The sequence below is a fragment of the Mandrillus leucophaeus genome, unplaced genomic scaffold (assembly GCF_000951045.1).
Source record: "Mandrillus leucophaeus isolate KB7577 unplaced genomic scaffold, Mleu.le_1.0 Scaffold5, whole genome shotgun sequence".
Lineage (NCBI taxonomy): Eukaryota > Metazoa > Chordata > Mammalia > Primates > Cercopithecidae > Mandrillus > Mandrillus leucophaeus.
Window position 1 is genome coordinate 7,946,439 of NW_012105364.1, and position 22,347 is coordinate 7,968,785.

Below are 22,347 nucleotides of genomic sequence, written 5' to 3' on the forward strand. Positions count from 1 at the left end.
CTGAAGTGTAGAGACCCAGAGGATAACTGAAAGAGATTGGAGAGGCATGCAGTGGCCGGGCCACATGAGGCTTTCTTTGATCATGGTATGGATTGCACAGTTTTTAGAGGGTTGTCGTAATGAGATCTGCACTTGGCCAAGGGTGGGAAATAGATGGGAAGGACACGAGAGTGCCTGCTGAGATGTCACAAGAGATGTGAGTAAGAGCTAATGGGGCACAGGCCTAAAGGTGCCAGTGGAGATAAGATAAGTCAAGATGCTGAGATGTTTTGAAAGTAAACAGAATACAGTGATTGCATGAACATGAATATTGAGGGATATGGAAGTAGGAAAACATGATACCAAGATTTCAGATAACTTAAGGAGGACTTGGTTTTGAAGGGCATGTGCTGGGGTGGAAGGAGAGACCAGGCGTTAATTATTTTAAAAAATCTTTAGTAAAGAATAACTTACATATAATAATATGCACCTATTGTAAATGAATATTTGATGAGTTTTGACAAATATATAAACCTGTATATCACAGTCACTATCAAGATATAGCATTTTTCCATTACCTAAAATGTTTCCTTGTGCCATTTACAGTCCCCTCACCCTGCTCTGGCCCCAGGAAATCACTGATCTGTTTTCTCACTATAGGTTAGATTTGCCTTTTCTGGAATTTCAATAAATAGAATCACACTGTATGTAATCTTTTGGGATTGGCTTTTATTGCTCAGTATAAAAGTTTTGAGATTCATATTACTGTGTTCATCAGTAGTTTATTTTTATTGCCAAGTTGTATTTTATTCTGTTGCTACATCCACAGTTTGTTTATTCCGTCACCTATTGATGGATATTTAGGTTGTTTTCAATTTTGGTCTACTATGAATAAAATTGCAGTGAACATTTGAGTACAAATCTTTGTATGAACATATGTTTTTGTATGTCTTGGGTAAGTATACCTAGTAGTAGAATTGCTGGATTATGTGGCAGATGCATATATTTACATTTTATAAGCATACATACATAGGTACATATGTGAGTGTGTGTATACCCCCCACACACATAAGGGATATATATATATCTGCCAAATTATTTCAGAAGTGGTTGTAGCAATTTGCCTTCTCAACAGCAACGTAGGAGAGTTTAAGTTGCTTCACATCATTGTCCACACTTGGTATTGTCAGTTTCTACCTTTAGGAATTCTAGTAACTATGTAGTTATATCTCATTAATTTTAATTTTAATTTCTCAAAAGATTAATGTGATTTAGCATCTTTTTATTTATCCATTTGTATATCTTCTCTTCTGAATTTCTGTTCAAGTTTTTTACCCATTTTAAAATTTGGACTGTTTGTATTGTTATGAGTTGTCAGAGATCTTTAAAAATTCTAGGTAAAAGTCTTCAATCAGATATATCTCCCAAATATTTTCTCCTCAATCTGTGACTTGACTTATATTTTATTAATAATGATATGTGAAGAGGTTTCTTATTTTGGTGAATTCCAATTTGTTAATTTACTTTATGAACTGTGCCTTTTGTGTCTTAACATCTTTGTTTACCTCAATTTTGTGAAAAATTTCACTTAAGTTTTTCTAATAGTTTTATTAGTATTATTTAAATACATTTAAGGAGTACAGCGCAATTTTGTTACATGGACATATTGTATAGTGGTGAAGTCTTGGTTTTTAGTGTATCCATCACCTGAATAATGTTCATTGTACCCATTAAGTAATTTTTCATCACCCATCCCCTGTTTCTCTCCCCAACCCTTCTGAGTGTACTAGACCTACCATTCTATACTCTGTGTGTACACATTATTTAACTAATAAGTGGGAGCATAGCATATTTGACTTTCTGTTTCTGAGTAATTTCATTTAAGACAATGGCCTGCAGCTCCATTCATGTTGCTGCAAAAGACATGCTTCATTATTTTTACAGTTGAATGGTATTCTGTTGTCCATATATACCCCATTTCCTTTATCCAGTCATCCATTGATGGACACTTAGGTTGATTCCATATCTTTAGTAAAGATTGTGTGAATAGTGCTGTGATAAACATATGAGTACAGGTATCTTTTTGATATAGTTATTTCTTTTCCTTTGGGTAGATACCCAGTAGTGGGATTGTTGGATCAAATGATAGTTTTAGTTCTTTGAGAAATCTCTTTACTGTTTTCCATAAAGATTGTAAAAATTTACATTTCTACCAACAGTGTATAAGCATCCCCTTTTCTCTGCATCCTCACCAACATCTGTTTTTTTTTCTTTTCTTTCTTTTTTTTTTTTTTTTTTTACTTTTTAATAGTAGTGGTTCTGACTAGTGTAAGATGATATCTCATTATGGTTTTAATGTGCATTTCTCTGATGTAAAGTATTTTTTCAAATGTCTGTTGGACATTTGTATATCTTCTTTTGAAAACCATCTTTTGCTCACTTTTTAATAGAGTTATTTGTGTATTTTTTTTAGTTGTTTGAGTTCTGTATACATTCTGGATATTGGTCTCTTGATGGATGTATAGTTTTCCAATATTTCCTCTAATTATGTAGGTTATGTATTCACTCTGTTATTTCTTTTGCTGTGTTAAGGTTTTTAGTTTAATTAAGTACTAATTTATCTAGTTTTGTTTTGGTTTCTTGTGCTGTTGAGGTCTTAGTCATGAATTCATTGTCCAGAACAGTTTTGTCCTGAAGAGTTTTCCCTAGGTTTTCTTCTAGTATTTTTGTATCCTTGCATGTATTGCTGCATAGTTTTAGTATTTATGTTTGGATCAGTTGTCCACTTTGACTAATTTTTATGCATGATGTGAGAATTAAGTATCTTTTTTCTTCATACAGATATTCAGTTCTAGCACTGAATATTTATTGAGAAGTTATCCTTTCCCCTTTGAATTTTCTTGGCACCTTTATAGAAATTCAACCTACCATTTCTAAACTCTTCACTTTATTCCATTAATATCTATGTCTAGCTGTATACCAATCCTTTGCTTTGTTGATTACTGTAGTTTTATAGTTTGTTTATGAAATATTTAATGAGTTCTTCAGATTTGTTCTTATTCTTCAAAATTATTGTAGATATTGTAAATTCTTTGCATTTCCATACAAATTTTAGAATCAGCTTGCTAATTTTCAGTGAAATGGACAGTCTTGTGTTTTGCAGACTCTTGGGGAAAAGCATTGAGCCTTTCACCACTAGGTATGATTTTAGATATATTTTTTTCAATAGATATCCATTATCATGTTGAGGACATTTCTGTATAGTCTTAATAATCTGAGACTTTACTTGTTTATTTATTTTGTGAATGGATTTGAAATTTTTTTCAAATGCTTTTTCTACATCAGTTAAAATGATTATATGGTTTTGTATTTATTCTGTTAATATGGTGAATTTATTGCATTCCTTGTTTATTATTTTTTATATACTCCTAAGGTTGATTTCATAATATTTTGTTAAAGGGTAGGAGTTACATCTGGTTCCAGTTATTTCATTTCGGCCAGAAGCACAAGTCTGTTCAATCAGTTTTGATCATGTTGAATTTAAGGTAAATTTAAAATTTCTAAATGGAGGTTCATTATCCAATTCGTAGTAGGTTTGCATTTTAGAGAAGTCTGAGTTGATTTCTTCAGAGATAAATTTGGGCATTGTAGTTATACTGATAGTGATCAAAGTCATAAACTTGTTGGACGTTGTCATCTTGTGAGAATGAAAGGGTGCAAAAAAATTGGCGCTCAGGTCAGGCCTCAGGGAGCCTCACTTTTAAATTGTAAGCAAATAAAGATGAACTAGAGGAGATGACAAAGAAGGAATATCTAGATGGGTAGGAGAAAACCAAGAGAGCGTGTTGTAGAAGCCAAGGAAAATAGTGTCAAGATTTTAATGCTGCTGATTCAAGTGACATGAGGACAGAAAATTGACCGTGGGATTTTGTGACATGAAAAGTTTTATGATCTTGCTCAGAGCAGTTTGAATACAGCCCTGGGACAGAAGCCAGTCTCAATGCTGAAACTGAATGGGAGGTAAGACAACGGAGAGGGTATTTAGTTGAATTTTTAAAGTTTGGTTGTAAAAGGTAGACAAATATTAGCATGACAGCTGGAATTGGATGAGGATTTGAGTAATGGTTTCTTTTATTTTCTTTTTTAAAAATGTTTTCTTTTTAAATTGGAGAGGCTTGAGTATATACAAATGCCAGTAGAAAGGACCCAGTTGAAAGTATGAGGTTAATGACTTGAAAGAGAGAGGCAATAATCTATAGGGTCAAGCTCAAAAAGGCTGCTGCATGTGCAATTCAGAGCAGAGTTGAGGCTTCACCTTAGATAGCAAAGGTGACATTTCTTCTTGTAACAGAAAGAAGGAAGGAAGGAAGGCAGGAAGGAAGGGAGGGAGAGAGGGAGGGAGAGACAAAGGGACAAAGGGTGCCCAGGAAGCCAGGTTTGTCATTCGATGGTGGGAAATTAAGAGCTATCTTTAACTGATGGCTTCTATTTCTTATGGGGAGGAAAAAGACATTTTACAAAATGTTAGAAAAATATTTGACCCATATTGAAACAGATCTGAGGAATTTTTGAAGAAAATTTGGTAATGTTTTATTAGAAACCATGAGCAGAATAATAAAGTTGTCTTAGTTCATTTTGTGTTGCTATAAAGGAATACCTAAGGCTAAGAGTAATTTATGAAGAAAAAAGGTTTATTTGGCTCACAGTTCTGATGGCTGGAAAGTTTAAGATTGGGCATCTGCATCTGATGAGGGCCTGAGGCTGCCTCCACTCATGGCTGAAGGCAGAAAGGGAGCTGGAGTGTGCAGAGGTCACACACAGAGAGGAAATGTGAGACAGAGGGAAGGTTCCAGGCTCTTTTAAACAACTAGCTATTGAGGGAACTAACAGAGTGAGAACTCACTCCCCCAACCTTGGAAGGGCATTAATGTATTCAGGAAGGATTCCTCCCAGGACCCAAACACCTCCCATTATGCCCCACCTGCAACATTGGGGATGAAATTTCAACGTGAGGTTTGCAGGGGACAAACCTTCAAACCATAGCAGTTGTATAGGCACAGACATGTTTGATTGCAACATCTGGCTGATTACTGGTTTTGAAGGGACTCAGTAACCCTGGTGACTATTATATGGATGAAATGAGACACCCTAAACCAAGGCTATGCCAGTCCACAATGATGACTTACAGATGATTAATTCAATGGTAACCACTTAGCAGGGATGGAAGGCTGGAGGGAAAACAGTGACTTCTTTGCTTATTCCATCTCCTGCTACAGGGGATTAAAAGTCTTTCTTTTTCTCTTTCCCATCTTTTTCTCCTGTTCCTGAAGTTCAACGTTGACTCAAGCCACACTGCCTTCTCCACTCATCCTCTTACCCTTAGTCCCTAGTCTTACTTCTCTAATGCTGGTTTCTCAACCAGTATATTTAATCTACCCCCCGCCCCCGACTCTTCTCAGTCCCTCTACTGAAAAGTCTTTTTATGATGTGTTGAATTTTTTTTAATCTCAGTATTTCCATTTTCTCTTCAAGTGTTTTTCCTCCTACATTTTTTGAGCTATCTTGAATTCCACTTGTTGTCCTCCTATTTATTTATTTACAAAAGAAAAAGTCTACGTTTGCAGTATTCTCAGTCCTAATTTAAGTTAGATTATTTTCTTAAATGTCATCTTAAACTACTTTAAATCTCCTCAATATTTTTCTTAGAATTAAAAAAAATTGAAGGGCATCCAAAAAGCAATGTGTGTGTCTCATCAAATTTGAGGTTGAATTGGTATTTTTTTTTAAAGACAGAAGTGCCTAAAAGGTTTTGTGTGTGTGTGTTTTTTTTTTTTTTTTTTTAATAGAAAGTCTAATGATATTTACATACAGTCTCTGGCAAAGTATTATGGAGACATTTACATATTTAGATTATTTAGAAAATTAGAGAGAATTAGAAAGACAATAAATGTCTTCATATATTTAAGTTATGGTCTATGCAAAAGGATTCAGCTACTCATAAAAAAAGAAAAGTATATTTTCATTTAAGCGCCGAAAATGTGGGAAGCTTTTGAGAAGCAGTTTTACTGGGTAGACTGTAGATATTAAAAGTCAGGAATCCTGAGTTGTTATACTGTCACTAGTAGGCAGTTAATCAACAATGTCCATGTGTTACCTGCAATCAACAATGTCCATGTGTTAAGTGCTTTCCTAGGATCTGCTGAAGAATAGCGGTGTATCCCAGCACCTCAGCTCATAAGCCTACTCTCTAAAGTAGGTGTAAGAAAAGAATTTGCTCTTCAAAACTGAAGTGAAAGGAACTTTTTTCTTTGATATCAAATAACTCTGACATTGAGCCACATTCACTAGGGTGTCAAAAATTCAGTCATATTCATAGTTTGGAGACCTAGCCTCCAGTTTCCAAGGCCACTAATATGGTTTGGCTCTGTGTCCCCACCCAAATCCCATGTGGAACTGTAGTCCCCATGTGTTAAAGGTGGGACCTGGTAGGAGGTGAGTGGATCATGGGGGTGGTTTCTAATGGTTTAGGACCATCCCCCTAGTGCTGTCTCCTGATAGAATTCTCACAAGATGTGGTTGTTTAAAAGTGTGTGGCACTTCCTCCTTTGCATGCACTCTCTCTCCCTCACTCCTGCTGTGCTTGCTTCCCCTTTGTCTTCTGCTATGATTGTAAGTTTCCTGAGGCCTCCCAGCCATCCTTCCTGTATAGCCCACAGAACTGTGAATCAGTTAAACCAATTTTTCATAAATTACCCAGTCTTAGTAGTTCTTTAGAGCAGTGTGAGAGTGGACTAATATGGCTACAGAAGAGTTAACCACAGAGATGCTCACTGTAGCCCCTGTGGGCTATTAAAAGGAGGGGGATTCCATTCCTTCTATGGCAAGCATGGGAAATGAGCTTCTTTGAGGGTTCCTGGGTTCTCAGGCACTATCAGGAAAGAAACTGAAGATCTCCCTCATTCCCAAGTCTCTGTGAAGTACTATTCTCTCCCTCCATTTCCATTTGCAATTCCTCCTCCTCAAACCTTGGGAGATGCCCCTCCTCTAGTAATTAAGCTCTATAACCTCTATAGGCCAAGTCTTCTGAAAATGAGCTAATTCTCCAAGACATGCAGGCTTGATTGCTCATGTGGAGGGCACAAAGGAAAAGAAATCTTTTCATCAGTCTCCTAAAGCAGTAACAATCAGACAGAAATGAATATCTTACTAAATTATCCTGCTGCAAACGAATGCTATGGAAAATGTATTGATGACAAGGTACATTACATCTTTTATTTGGCATTTCATCATGCAAGCTTTGTGAAATTTTTATTTTTCAAAAACTCATCTGTTATTTTCAAATAAGTAAGAAATATATTTTAAAAGCTTTTACTGACTCAACACTTGATATGATATATTCACTGGTCTATAGATTATCATGACACTAAAAATAAACTCCATGCTAGCATTTGATGCAAGAACTGAAACATAATACTCTTAAAAATAGAAATTTGGATGCAGAATATTTTTGAAAAGAAATTTCTAATGTTCAGGAGATGTTCACCCTAGGATAAGTGAACATAATGTTCAAGGCATCAACTTCTTCATAAAGTGAATTAGAGGGAGCTTTTATATCTCCTCATGATGACAACATCCAGAGCTACCAAAATAATCTGCAATGAATGTGTTTAAATCCCTTCGAGCATGATATGGAAAAATTTCAAAAGGAAACACAGGACTCTTGAGTACACATTCAATGTTTTATACTATATAGCAGAGCTTTTCCAATTTTATTGTGAACACAAATCCCCTGGAGATCTTGCTAAAATTCAAAGTCTCATTCAGTAGGACTGGGGTGGGGCCTGAGATTCTACATTTCTAAGAAGCTCCCAGGTGATGCTGATGCTGATGCTGTAGGTTTGCCGTCAGCACTGAGTAGCCAGATTGTAGAGAAAACTTAGTGCCACAGTTACTGTAGTCAATACTGTTGAATTTATCTTTTGCAATGTGAACGTATCTTTCGTACCAAAACATATGAGCATATGTTTTCCTCTAGAGGAAATTTGAACCTTAAATTTAATTTTTAGAGAGTCTTCATTTCTGGTGGCCAACTGGCCACTGAGAGGTATAAAAAAGAGAGGGCTAACGAAGGCAGACCAAACGCATACATAGATGACAGCTGCATAACTGGAAACTTCATAGTTGGAAAGTATGTGGCACTCACATAATTCTGGAACCCAGCCAATTGGCCAGCTATGACTTGAGGACCCCTGGTGTACCAGATGATCTTCAGTTTATGCTGGGATTCGTGTATGTGACAAGTTTTGGGCAAGTTGTTTTGAGATACCTGTTGAACACTTAAGAGAGAGGTCCAATAAGCAACACATGGTTCTGGAACTCACTGAAGAGATTTAGACTGCATGTATAGGTTTGGAGTGGGTATGAAGTGAAAACAAAAGAGAGTCTAGGCCATATCCTAAATGATAGTAACTCATAAAGGATGAAACAGCAGAAGAATAGCCAACAAAGGAGATAGAGATTTAAGAGGAAAATTGGAGAATGAGTGCTCATTTAGGCCAAGTAAGAGAGTGTTGGCATATAGCAAGTGCTAAACAAATTCTTGTTGAAATGAAAAACAAGAACAAGCAAACAGAAAGCAGACTGAACTGGGCTCATGAACACCTTTCACCAAGAATACTGAATTGTCAGCTTTTCCTAAGCTATCTATAGCCTTTCATAGGTTTGTTTCTATCAGATGCTGTCCCCTCTGCCTGGAACACCTTTCAGTCATCTTCCCTCCCGTACCCTCACCTCCCCTCCTCTTCCATTCACTCCCCTTCCCTCCCCTTCCCTTCCCTTTTTTGTTAAGACAGGGTCTCGCTCTGTCACCCAGGCTGGAGTGCAATGCCACAATCTTGGCTCACTGCAAACTCTGCCTCCTGGGTTCAAATGATTCTCATACCTCAGCCTCTTAAGTAGCTAGGACTACAGGCACATGCCACCATGCCTGGCTAATTTTTGTATTTTTAGTAGAGCTGGGGTTTCACCATGTTGGCCAGGTTGGTCTTGAACTCCTGACCTCAAGTGATGCACCCACCTCGGCCTCCCAAAGTGCTGGGATTACAGGTGTGAGTCACCACACCTGGCCCCATTTCTTGGTTCTTGCCTCTGCTCCCCATTGCCTGTTGTGTTTAGATGTGCTCTCTTTGGAACTTGGGAACTTGGCTAGTCCTTTTTGCACTTACCTTCCCCTGTTGACCTATGTGATTGCATCCAACCTGCCCCAAACTTGTCTCAGACCATTTTTTTGGTACCCAACTGGGCCAGGAGGCCCCCCTCCCCAGAAGGAACTATAGCAATTGGGGTTGATGAAAACCAAAGGAGGCAGATAATATTTAGCTGATCATAGATGCGAGTATCTCCTATTCACTGTGATACCATATATGGTGATGGCTGCTGATGTCCAAGCTCCAGCCAAGCCATGACTTATGACTCCAAAGGAGTTGCAGATGTGAACAGAAGTGGAAACAGGGAGGAAGCTGAACACCTGTGGGTAAAAAAAGCTACTGAAGAATTAATATCAGATTTAAAAATGGACCCAAAGTAGTGGAGGGCAGAGGTGTTTAAGAAATGAATCCGGGGTCGGACTATCTGGATTTGAATCTTACTCTGTCATTTACAAATTACTTGGTCTTGGGCAAGTTACTTCTCCAGATTATGATTTAGTCATTCATGAAATGAAGCTAGAGCACTAAGCACAGTTCTTGGCCAATATAACATGTTAAATAAATGTTGGCAAAATGAACATGTACATATGTGTATACACACACACACGCACACATTAGGTGTGCAGATGGAATATGACACATAAAGAGGCTTATAGGGAACAGTAAGCTAGGCTTCTCAAAAATGTTGATAGAATGAAAGGGCTAATCAATTTGTTTAGGGGAAACTTAATGTATTGCCCTTTGGATACTGAGATGATGTCTTCTCAGAGGAACATATCCTTCCATTCTGTAGTATGTAGTGGAATAAAGGACTCTGAGTTGTTCACATCTTTTAATCAACTTTTCCTGTTACCAATGATAGCCATTTATGAAATCAGCTATTTGATCTTTGGAAATGGAGTGGGTTTTCCCACTGTGTAAATGGAGCTCGAATGAAAACCTTTAACCTCATATGGACCTTCTTCAAACCTACTAAGTTTACTAACTTGGGTAACAGAAAATAAATGAGAATTACCAGTGCTATTAGGTGTTCCGAATCAGTAACTGAATGCTAGTTGGGAGATAATGACTTGAAGACCAAGATTTTGTGAATGTGGATAATCACTAAAAATCCATGAAATTGCCAGCCAGGAAACTTACTTGCACAAACAAATGTTCTTATCAATGTTCTTCTTTATTTGCAAGAGTCAAATCATGTATTATTGGGTGGCAGAATGCCAGTCTAAATTGAATATTTGCCAGCTTAAAGTTTATGACTTCAATTTGTTAGTTATAATTACTGACTTTCTATTTTATAATGTTCTAGTGCTGACATGCTTGGGGGGAAAATTGAACCCCAGCAGTGATTGCACAGTAAGGAAATCATCAGAAGAGGAAAATTAAATGCTAGGTGATAGTTTGAAGTCAGCAGTGATGGGAATGAGTGGATGGGAGAGTTATATTTTTAAGTAACTTAGCAAATGATGCTAAGAAAGTGCCATGGCATCATTTTGGTTTTTCTATTATAACAAAATGTAATTTATTATTTTTTGGTACTCATGTAAGAAAATCACTTTATAGAAAACTTTCACTGTCCTAAGCAGCTCATTTCAAAACTTCCCCTACTTTTTGTTTTAAAGAATATTCAGTGATTTCACCTTGAAATTCCAAACTGCTTGAAAACTTTACCAAAAAGATATCAAAGAAACTTGCAGAAATAGTGAAATAGAATAGAATGAAATCAGGGAATGCAATTCTCCGTGTCTCCCTGGGATGCTGCCTCACTGAGCAGAGTTTCCAGAGGTGGACAGATCCATGTATTTCTCTTTCCTCCTATTGAGAGGTGCAGAAAATGTATGTTACCTTGTAAAGAAACAAAGCCAAGCCAAGCCAAGCTATCTTTTAGGATTAGTTCTAACCTGCTTCTCATATAGCTTGAAGTCCTATCCCAAAACCTTCACTGCCTGAGTACAAAGAAGAGAGTTTCCTCCAACTTTTCAATCACTTATTTTTTACTTTCCTAAGGAAGGAAACAAATATTAGAGCTTATAAGTAATATAAGTATACGTTTATTTTTTTTCTGGGCTCTTAAAGTTGCTTCTTAATGTCTTCTGTTTTCATTCATCTGTTTACCTTTCATCTATCCATTCATTTATTTATTCATGCCTTACTCTTACAAGCCTCAGGACTCAGAGATCTGTGAGAATGTAATGCAAGTCCCTGCTGATAAATTATGTAGCATTTTCTTGATAGTCCTGCATAAGAACCCCAGTTATGCATATAGTATTTGAAAACATTATTTGTAATAAGTATGGGAGATGGTGGTCTATGGTTCAATATTTTTCAGCCTGTGGCAAGTTTCCTAAAATTAAGTACCTGTCAGTAGACTGCCTGTCCTCTTCATTTCTGCAAATTGGGTGGTGTACACATCTGAAGGAGATCTCAAGTGAGAGGCAATCTGTGGCTGGTGTCCAACGTTCATTCCTTTTTCTTCTTCATTTTTCAATGTGTCAACTTAATGTCACTTCATCAGGGAAGCTTGCCCTGTCCTTTGCTGACCAGGTGAGTGGCCCTGTAACTCTTAGTGACAGGTACATAGCTTTCACAACAACCATTACAATTGGGGCTAAATGTTTATTTGGTTGATTATTTATTGAATGCTTGCTTTTTCCATTTGACCATATGCTCCATGGGGCTGGGAGGACCATGTGTTGTTTATAGTCCTGTCTCCAGGGCCTGTCACCGTGTCTGGCACATAGTGGGAGCTAATTTGTTGAATGAATTAATAAAAAAGTAACTATTAAAAAACATTTAATTTAACTATTAGGATAAGTGTATGTATTGGTTTAGCCTTTTACATTTCTGTGTAATTTTGCATATGTACTGATTATTATTTTTTAGAATCACAGAGTACTGAAATATATGGAAATTTAAATAAAACTGTTCAATTTTTTAAAAAGGCAAAATTGAAGATAAGGAGATGCTATAAACCAGAGAAACTATAAAATTAGTTGGAATATTAAAGTCCTCTTTTTAATTTTTTAAGTGACAGTGTCTTTCTCTGTCAGCCAGGCTGGAGTACGGTGGTGCAATTATAACTCATTGTCACCTTGAATTCTTGGGCTCAAGTGAACTTGCAGCCTCAGCCTGCCAAGTAGCTGGGGCTACAGGTGCATCACCATGCCTGGATAATTTTTTAATGTTTTCTAGAGATGGCGGTCTCACTATGTTGCCCAGGATGGTCTCAAACTCCTGGCCTCAGGGATCCTACAGCCTCAGCCTCCCAAAAGGCTGGAATTACAGATGAAAGTCACTGGACCCAACCTAAAGTCCCTTTCTTTGAAAGTGAAGGTTTTAAATCCAACTTGCGAGTAAAACTTTTAGGGTAGTTAGGCTTAGAAATCCCCACACTACTAGTAACTTGATGGATTAGAACAATTCTTTCCCTAAGGAGCTGTTGTGCTTCCTCATTGTAAAATGTAATTAGCAGATGTAAAAGAAGGTTTATTAATCTTATAGGGTATAATTATGGTTGCTTATATGTGAATTATTTCATATTCATGGATTGCTTCTCTTTCATTTTAAATAAACAGGTTAGGAAGTCAAAACGCCATTACCAATTTGATTAAAATCATTACATTTCTTTCTAAAACATGGTATTAGTTATTTTATTTTCCATAAGAAATCCAAACTTCATTGGTCTAGTTTTAGGATTGGGATTTTCAATGCCAAATCAGAATGTCTTAGTGTAGATTTTCTGTCAAAAATATTTGAAAGCATCAAATTGTGAAAAAGTAATATAATGTAGAAAACTGAAAATCTGCACAGCTATCCATAAATTTAGTTCACGTGTCCAGTGAGCAATGATTAATGGTGCCTGGGCTAGATAGCTTCTGCTTGGCCTGCCACAACCACTTTCTCTCTTTAGCTGTCTCTTGGCTGCCCTGGAAGGTTCCTTTGTGCAGGCAAAGTCAAGTTCTCTTGCTTTCTGGCTTCCAATAGGTTTGGTCAGAGAGAGACTCAGCGAGTGTGTAAGAGGGAAAGGTCAGAATGTAATTTCCTTTTGAGGTTGCCAGGGGCTGGCCGTGTCCTTTTAGAGAGGTTACTGCTCCCCTCAAGGTGGCTTCCATTCATGACTCTGTAATTGCTCTCTTTCTTAGAGCTCATGGGTAACAACCGCCATTCTCAACCTCTGACTCCTTCTGGGTTGTGGCTTTCCACTGCCTTCCCTATATGCTGCCCCTGCCTTGAAAATAGTCCCTTTATTTAGTCTCCTTGAGTCATTTGTTTTCTTTGCCTCTATGACTCATACAATACCCTTGAAAAGGCAGTGAGAAAATGTACCCTTTTACAATTCAATGGTCTATTCAAATGAATTATCTGAAATCAACATATGACTTTATAAGTATAATATTTATTTATACTTTCAGGCAGATATAGATACAAAACATACTCTTTATGCTTCGAAGAAAGTGTGTCTCTCATGATTTGCTGCTAAAATTTTAGGTTCACCATTAGTAACAAACCGTCTTTGAATTATTCATCTGGCAGTGAGAATGGATTGATCTTGTCTCTCTTTTCTCTGGTTGACTTTGTTGGTGTGCTCTGGATTTGTGAAGAGGAAGGTTCTGGTGAGGGATGTGGTATTTATCCTGGCCCATAATGGAATTCAACTCATGACCTTAAACCTATTGTGTTACACTCAGCCGTGTTAACTAACCACAAGCCCCTTTGGTGCAGGCATGTGTGTAAAGCTTTGCTTGGTCTTAGTGAGCTCATGTTGGGGAGACAGATAAAAATATGGTGCAATATAGTGTACTCCTGGCTCTCTCTGACCCCACGATTTCCCATTTCAATAGACTTCCTCTCCTTTGCTTTTGCTAAGCTTCATTGTGCATCAAGAGCCAAAGGCTCACATCCTCCTCTGAATCAACTATGGGAACTCAACTGAGTAAAAAAGGGCAGAGACTGAATTTCCTATTTGACACCAACTTTACAAACAGGAATCTTATTAACTGTCCACTATGTGGACAGAATTATTCTGAGCCAGTCCTGATTTGGGGAAAGAATACTACTACTTCATGTTTTTGGATGCAAACTTGGGACAATCATCCATGTCCTTTTTTGTTTCACTCTCTGGCTTTACATTTCCTTTCTTCTTTTCCCTCTCCTTAGCCTGTTTTCATGAAGGTGGGAGGAGCGTGAAAGCTCAGGGCAATGTTGGGAGAGTTGGGCCAGTGCTGGACATTGATTTCTAGCCCTAACTCCTCATTTATATCTAATTTCTGATTATATACTGATGTTTTGCCACAAGCAACTAGTAGTTTTAATACTAGAGAGCAGTCAAGTATAAAAAGACAAAGTTAATGGCTATAATAATTATGCTTTTTCTGACCTGGGTTTTGCAGCAAAAACAAATCTACCCTGAGGCCAGGTGGCAGGAAGCTATCATCCTGATGGCCACTGTTGCTAACCACCATCACTGGAAAAGTGCTCAGGCAAGCACTACCCCCTAAGGGAAGAATGCAGCTTCAAGCTGATCTTTCACTGGAAAAAACCAATGATGTTATTGAGTAGCACAAATAACCCACCCCGCAAACCTTCTCCACCAATTAAGTTCCACGATCAATGGACAAGGTTGTTTGCAGAGAACAAAAAACTTTTCTTGGCAGGGGGGAAAAAAACCAGAAAAAAAAAAAAAACAAAAAAAAACCCTTTTTGGTGGCGAAAATATATGTGATTCAGGTCTTAAATTGTCTTCTGTTTGCAAACCTGTACTCAGATGTGTGCAAGTTTCTTGCAGAAAGATTGAAATTTCCTAGAATCGGGAGGGGCTTCCTCTAAGCTGTTCTTTAGGTGGCTTTTTGCTAGCCTTGTCAGGGATGTCTTGGCTTCCTTGGGATCTTTAGCAAACTAGTAACTGTGGTGAACAGATGCAAAACTTATGGCATTCTGAATAGACAAAGGAAGTTTCAAGCTTATTGCAATATTTTGATGTGCAAGCGGTGGGAAACCTTAAGGCAGCTGAAGTTGTAACTTCCTTGGGCCACAAAAAGAGTATTTCTGGTATCTAAAAGTCTCTGAGCCCCTTGGAGCCTCAGAAATCCTTTATTTCATCACTCAGTCACGTACAGTAAGGCTCAGTGAAGGCAACATGGAGAGACACAGTTGGTTTGGGGAAGACGTAAGCACTTTTTCCCGTCTAGAATATCCGTCTTACAGATAAAGATAAGCAAGAATGGGTAAATGATTAAATAATCTATGATGTTGGCCTTTGATTAGAAATGTAATTTTTGTTCTTCTTTAATGACACACTGAAGTCCATGGACTGTCAATGTGTTTGCCAAGATAGTTATGAAGTTTTCATGGCCATTTTTTGGCATTTCGAAAAGCAAAATGGCAGTTGTACACTTCCCTACCAGGAGACTGCACAGACTACAACTGAAGCGGCACTTCAGTGATTTGAACTGGAATTCTATCACTTCAGCTTGGAAAAAAAAAAAAAACAAAAAAAAACATGTATCTTGTGCTGATCAGAAGTTTTGCAGCTTAACAGATCTTTGATTTAAAAAGAATATGGGAAATGGGTGATCTTTTAACTTAAATAGTTTTGTAGTAAAATCTTTCCGAGTTAGGATACATGGAAGAAAACAATAAAAGGAGTTCTTGATTTATGGATGGATGGGTTCATTTTGCTTTCAATGAATATTTATTGAACACCTACTATCTCCTAGGAGCTCATCTTACATCTGTAAACAATGCAGAAAATAACCCTGTGGAGTCTACATGTTAGTAGGGGAAACAGAATACACACATTAATGCAGGTTGTGAAAGAGGAAGGAAATAAGTAGTGTGATGAGATCATAATGGAAGGTAAAGAGACAACACTACATGAGGTGGTCAGGGAAGGTCTGTTGAGCTGAGGCTGAAAGATGAGAAAGGCCAGGAAGGACTTGCTTGGGAAAATGTATGTGGTGATATGTGTGAGTGCTGGAGGTGAAACAAAAAGGAAGCCAGTGGGGTTGGATCAGGTGAGTGAGAGGGATAGGTGGTCAATTGCTAGTTCAAAGGATCCTGTGACAAGAGGTTTGGGCTGTATTCTAAGGACAATGGGGAAATGATTGAAGGACCCTAAGCAAGATTTTTCTAAGATCTATTTTTTTTTTTTTTTTTTTTGAGATGGAGTTTCGCTCTTGTTGCCCAGGCTGGATTGCAATGGTGTGATTTCGGCTCACTGCAACCTCTGCCTCTTGGGTTCAAGCGATTCTCCTGTCTCAGCCTCCTGAGTAGCTGGGATTACAGGCACCCACCACTACGCCTGGCTAATTTTTGGTATTTTTAGTAGAGACGGGGTTTCTCCATGTTGATCAGGCTGGTCTCGAACTCCTGACCTCAGGTGATCTGCCCACCTCAGCCTCCCAAAGTGCTGGGATTACAGGCATGAGCCACTGCACCCAGCTTCTAAGATCTATTTTTGTAAAATATCAGTTTTCTTGCTGGTGTAGCGTAGATTTGAGACGGGCATGAATGGAAGCAGGAAGAAGAGTCAAGTGGCTTTAGAAATCCAGATATCACAGTGGCTTGGACTAGGGTGTGACTTTTTGCTCCACCATTGCTAGGTCGAAGCCCAAGATAGCTAATGGAGCTCCATGCATTATGTCCAAAGTCTTGCCAGCAAGAAAGAGGGAGGAGCATGAAAAAGGCATGCCTTTTCCCTTTAAGGATCCTTTTCAGAAGCTTCACTTACCATTGCAAGGAAGGCTAGGAAATGTAGTCATGTTCTGGGTGGCTAGGTAAAAATTGGAGGTTTCATCTAGAAGGAGAACAGACACTAGAAGACAATAATCTCTGCTAATTTCTATTAATAATATATGTAAATAAATTTCTTTTGAAATGTAATTTTAATCTCCTTGAGCTCTAAGTCAAATTTTTGGAATTTCTTAGAGTTTGCAAGTCCAATATTCACAGAATAGCTAGTTAAATGAAGATCAAGTAATTAGCTTTATTAACAGCTGGGCAAGCACTAAATAACTCCCCAGGCACATGACTCTCTGTTAAGAGCTGCACTGGAGATAATTCAGCTTGAACCTGTGCCTCCCACTCTTGCACCGTATCTCAACCTTGGGACCCACTTCTGCCTGCACAGAAGACTTAAAGTTCACTTGCAATGAGTAGCATGGACTTCAAGTATTTCTCAAGTGTCTGGTTGCCAGTGGAATATGGAGAGAAGAGGGTGGGCTTCCTTTCCAAGAATTGAGGCCCTGCATGGTCTCTTGACATTGTAGAGAAAAGAAGCCTGAGATGTACGTGGACAGGTCAGAGAATAAAAGGAGAGCCTGCTGTCCCCTTTTGCCCAATAAACGTAGAACTCTGGCTTCAGTTTCTTTCCCCCTCCATGTTGGGGAAAGTCAGTAAAGGAATGGAGAGTGAGAGACGAAATATTTGTTCTGGAGCTTCCAAAGAGGGTGGGGTTGGGGGAGTAGGAATCTCCTCTTCTGTGGGCCGAAGTGAGAATGTAGTGAGGGAAGAAAAAGGGTTTTTCCTAACCAAAATAATTATTAGAAAAGTGGAATCTAAAACAGTTTTTTTTTTTAAAAAGAGGATGATGAGTGTCCTCAGTTGTATAATTAATTGACTCAAATATGCTTTATTTGAGTAATAGAAATATGGCCTTATTTAAGCACATATGATATTTTTATGAAGTCTCAGCACAAATAAAATAAGCAATGAAGAAAAGCAAAATGACAGATGTTTTCAAATATGCAATAGGATGCCTTAGGGAAATGAAGGAGAATGCCACCTAAGGACAGTGGTAGAGAAGGCTGGAAGGGCAGGTGACTGGAGAAGGGCTAAGAGGTTAGGGTAGGGCTGAGGTTTGGGAGCCACAGCAGTGTTGTCTTCTACAGAGACTTGTCATAGGGGAGTGTTCCTCAGGCTTCTGGCACACTCAGAGGTAATGGAAGAGCAGTTCACAAAAAGACTATTTTAAGTAAGGGCACAGTTAGAAAAAACAAGGGATGATGAAGTGCTCAGGAGCCAACAACAGTGGGGAGACCCTACAGGAGCAATGGTACAGAGTAGTCATTGGAATCTGGCAAAAGCTTTAGCTGTCGGTGAGGGGTTAGGTGGAGAATCACTGAGTCAGCGGAAGAAGAAGCTGGGGGATAAATACTCTAACTTCTTTCTGTCTCCCCTCGCCCTCCCAAGTTCTGCTGGTGCCTCCAGGACAAACTCAACTAGACGCCAGAGGTAAGGAATCCCAGTCAGTATGGTCATAGAGAGCAGCCTCCTAGGATCTTTGGCGGGATAGCGAAGGATCAGGAAGGTCAAATGGAGAATAGCCTGCACAATATTTTGGTGGAATGCAAGGGAGGAAGTGTTGGGGAAGAAGCTGTATTAAATTTCCTGCAGCAGTTTAATAAATTAATTGCCCTCAAACATTCATTGAGCAATTGCTCTGCCTGGTGTTGGGGATACCAAATAAACAGAGACCCTGTTTGGTCTTGAGAGGATCATAAGCCAGCAGAGTCGTGATTCTAACGTTAGATGGTGGAGACTTTGGAAGACAGGAATAGCAAAAGACAGCTCTGCCTGATGGAGTCAGTGAAACTCTCCCCAGAAGGAGATGACTTTTGAGCTGGATATTGAGTTTGTATAGAGGATCATTAGGTAGAGGAGAGTATTAAATCTCCCTGGTATGGGGAAGGGTGCAGATGCTGTGAGAATATGGGGAGAAGGTACAGGTCAGGGGAGGAAGATGAGACAGAATCTGATGATCTTTGCGAACCAGACCAAAGAGTTTGGATTTTATCATTTACATTGGCAATGGGAGTTAACAGAGGCTTATAAAAGACATTGCTTTTTTTAAAGGATGGGGGAACTGATAATGGGTGCTTTTCCTAGCAACTTCTTTTCTTGGTATGCTTTCCTTCTTTTTCCTCTCATTTATTTTTCTTCACTTCTCTTCACCATTCACCGTATTTTTTTCCATTGTTGTGTTTCTGGTAGATGAAACCTCCAAGGTTAAGGGGGTAGTTACAGTGGATTTGATGTAGGGAAAAGAAAAGGAAACATTCCAGGTCTTTAAAAAATTTCTACCTCAGTTGCCAGTAGGGGTTTAATTTGCGGATGGTAGAAATACTGAGGATGCTGGCACAGAAATTAAAATGCTTAATAAACCAATGCTTAGTGGTGTGCCACAACAAAATAAAAATGAGATGTGACACATGAAAACTTGTCTTGAAATACTATTCATATACCCTGATGTGTATTATTGTAGACTGAAAAAATAAAAATACAAGCACATACTCTCACATTACTTTCCCACACATTGATCTGCAAAGAGAAAACTCTTCAAGACTTTGGGGAGGAAGTCCATTACTGAATCTAACAACCATCTTCTATCTGCGCTCTTATTTTATATACCCTTTACACCTGTTTAATTAATCCTAAACATGAGGCTGACTGCTAATTAAACAGCCTGGAAGTGACTGACTGAAGGTAGTAATTTGAGATAATTAGTTTTGGTTTCAAACACTCAATTTTCACACTTTCTGCTCGTTTTTAGAAAGGGTGGCTCATTATTATAGGCAGGGTGGGAGTTGCGTAAGTCATTTTACTGCTGGACTCTTAGTAGCTCAGGAAGTGAGAGTATCGGTATCCAAATAGGACAAAGAAATGGTATAGTGCTATAGAATTTGCTATAGAATGCTCCCCTATTCCCTTCCCCCCACACAACCCATACTTGCACACACACAGAATTTATTCTAAAGTGAAAGTCAGATGGCTAACTTACTTTCATTAGAATATAGGAATGCACATGCTTTTGATATTTGGGAAATTTTTACCTAGTAAGACTTAGATCTCACTAAGTTATCTACGGTTTCCTTCCCAGATCCTCTGAAAACAAAAAAGAGAAGGTGAAAAAGGGCAAGATTTGGTGTGTGGTTTGAGATTTGGAGGGGTGTCCTTGAGAGTAGTTATGTACTATGGAGGCACAAAATCTAACCAGGAGAGGCTGGGTACGGTGGCTCATGCCTGTAATCCCAGCACTTTGGGAGGCCGAGGCGGGTGGATCACGAGATCGGAGATCGAGACCATCCTGGCTAACATAGTGAAACTCCGTCTCTACTAAAAATACAAAAAATTAGCTGGGTGTGGTGGCGGGCGCCTGCAGTCCCAGCTACTTGGAAGGCTGAGGCAGGAGAATGGCGTGAACCTGGGAGGCGGAGCTTGCGGTGAGCCGAGATTGCGCCACTGCACTCCAGTCTGGGTGACAGAGCGAGGCTCCTTCTCAAAAAAAAAAAAAAAAAAAAAAAAAACAAAAAAAAACTCTAACCAGGGGAAAAATTTGTCAAGATAAGGCCAGTATATCTGGCAGAGAAGGCAAAGGGCAGGATGAGATGGGTCAGATGTTTTTCACGGTCCCACAGTGTTAACAAGTAAGTTAACACGGTCCCCACTAGGAGAACAGAACCAGAAAGAATTTGGGGTTAAATGGGCCACGCTATTCTGGGTACTCACTTGTATGGCTAATGTAGGTGGATCCAAGTTACACGGAAGCCGAATGAATAGTCAGCACCCTGGACAGCTCCAAGCACATTGCTCTGCTGCTGCTCCCAGGGTGACTTTTATATTTTAGGGACTTCACTGTCATTTCACTGGCCACCAGTATGGAATAGGACTCTCTAGACTTAGGAAGGTTATTTAGATGTTGAGAGCTTTACAAATATATCAAGGGTGGAGTTGAAACGTCTATATAGATTGGGAATCATTTGTCTAGACTGTGGTGGGGACTATTGGATCCCAGAGTGTGCAGCCCTGTGGGGAAAGATGGAACTGCAACCTCTGACATCCTCTGAGCACTGATGTTAGCTGCAGCAAGTGATGTAGCACACTGTTAATTTTTTTATGTACAAGTCAAACCTGCATCTTCAACCAAGCTACCTGAATTAGGGTGTCTTGGAGTCATTTTGACCTCTGAACTTTCACTCATACCACGGCATGGCGGCAGAGGGGTTACTAGACACAACCACATAGCCCACTCTCCTACATTATTGAGAAATGACATAAGATTCTTCTTTTTGAAAAATCTCTGGCAATTCACCCCGTTAAAAGAAAAATAGTCTCTTCTTCTAAAGAATTTATGGTCTGAATTCCCTTTTCTGTGATGTTTTGGATGGGGTTAGAAAGATTTTTCTATAAGAGGATATGTGGTTGCTGGCAATTCTCAAATCTTTTTGTGGCACTCTGATTATATCAATAAACAGTCAATAGAATTGTAAAACTATATGTTTAAAATAATTTACTAAAAATGTAGTCTTAAGACTGAAATGGCATCAAGAGTAAAAAAATCTCATATTAAATTCCCTGTTAGTTATTGTATAGCATTCATGTCCTATAAAGCCAAAGCCAGTTTCAGAGGTGACCTTTTCTGATGCATATACCTTCGTTTTTCTCTCGTTTCTGCACCAGAGCTTATCATGTACAGACTAAAAAAGCAACATCAACAAAAAGCACAAATGTTTTGCTTTGGCTCCAGAAACAATGGAAACTAAAGCAAACTGAAATTCTTTCTCACTGTTTAGAAATATTTTGCATTGAGAGAAAGTAAGCCTATGGATCATTCAAAAATACTTTCTAATTAAATTGGTAGTCATAAAACTGTATTTTGGCTTCAGGCTGATATGTCTAGGTTTCTGGTATAGCCTTGGCTGTTTAGCTCGTATGACAATCCATCATTCTTCAGGATTCTTCTTGGGTTGAAATGACCCATCATTTGTTTTGCAGATACCTCAAATCAGCTATGCATCCACAGCCCCAGAGCTAAGTGATAACACCAGGTATGACTTTTTCTCTCGAGTGGTCCCGCCTGACTCCTACCAAGCCCAAGCCATGGTGGACATCGTGACAGCACTGGGATGGAATTATGTGTCGACACTGGCTTCTGAGGGGAACTATGGTGAGAGCGGTGTGGAGGCCTTCACTCAGATCTCGAGGGAGATTGGTAAGCATATATTTATCAGATGATTGTATTTGGAGGTGACAGGTTGCTGATGCTTGAGCATCTCCAAGTGCTCTCTTATCTGTAGGGAATAATTAGAACTCCTACAAATGCATGAACTAGGCTGTCCACTCTAGAGGGAAGCTGGGTTTATTATAAATGATTTTGTTGTTCATAGGC

General features: G+C 38.8%; 1 protein-coding gene across 2 annotated transcripts in view; it reads left to right on the forward strand.

Annotated features, from left to right (window-relative positions):
• The window catches only part of GRM8 (glutamate receptor, metabotropic 8), an 838,387-nt gene that overhangs the window by 125,781 nt on the left and 690,259 nt on the right, over positions 1-22,347 (forward strand). For both annotated transcript variants that reach the window (XM_011995930.1, XM_011995931.1), the window contains exon 3: positions 21,954-22,170. In XM_011995930.1, coding sequence (XP_011851320.1) covers positions 21,954-22,170 — 217 coding nt within the window. The remainder of the gene's footprint in view (positions 1-21,953; positions 22,171-22,347) is intronic.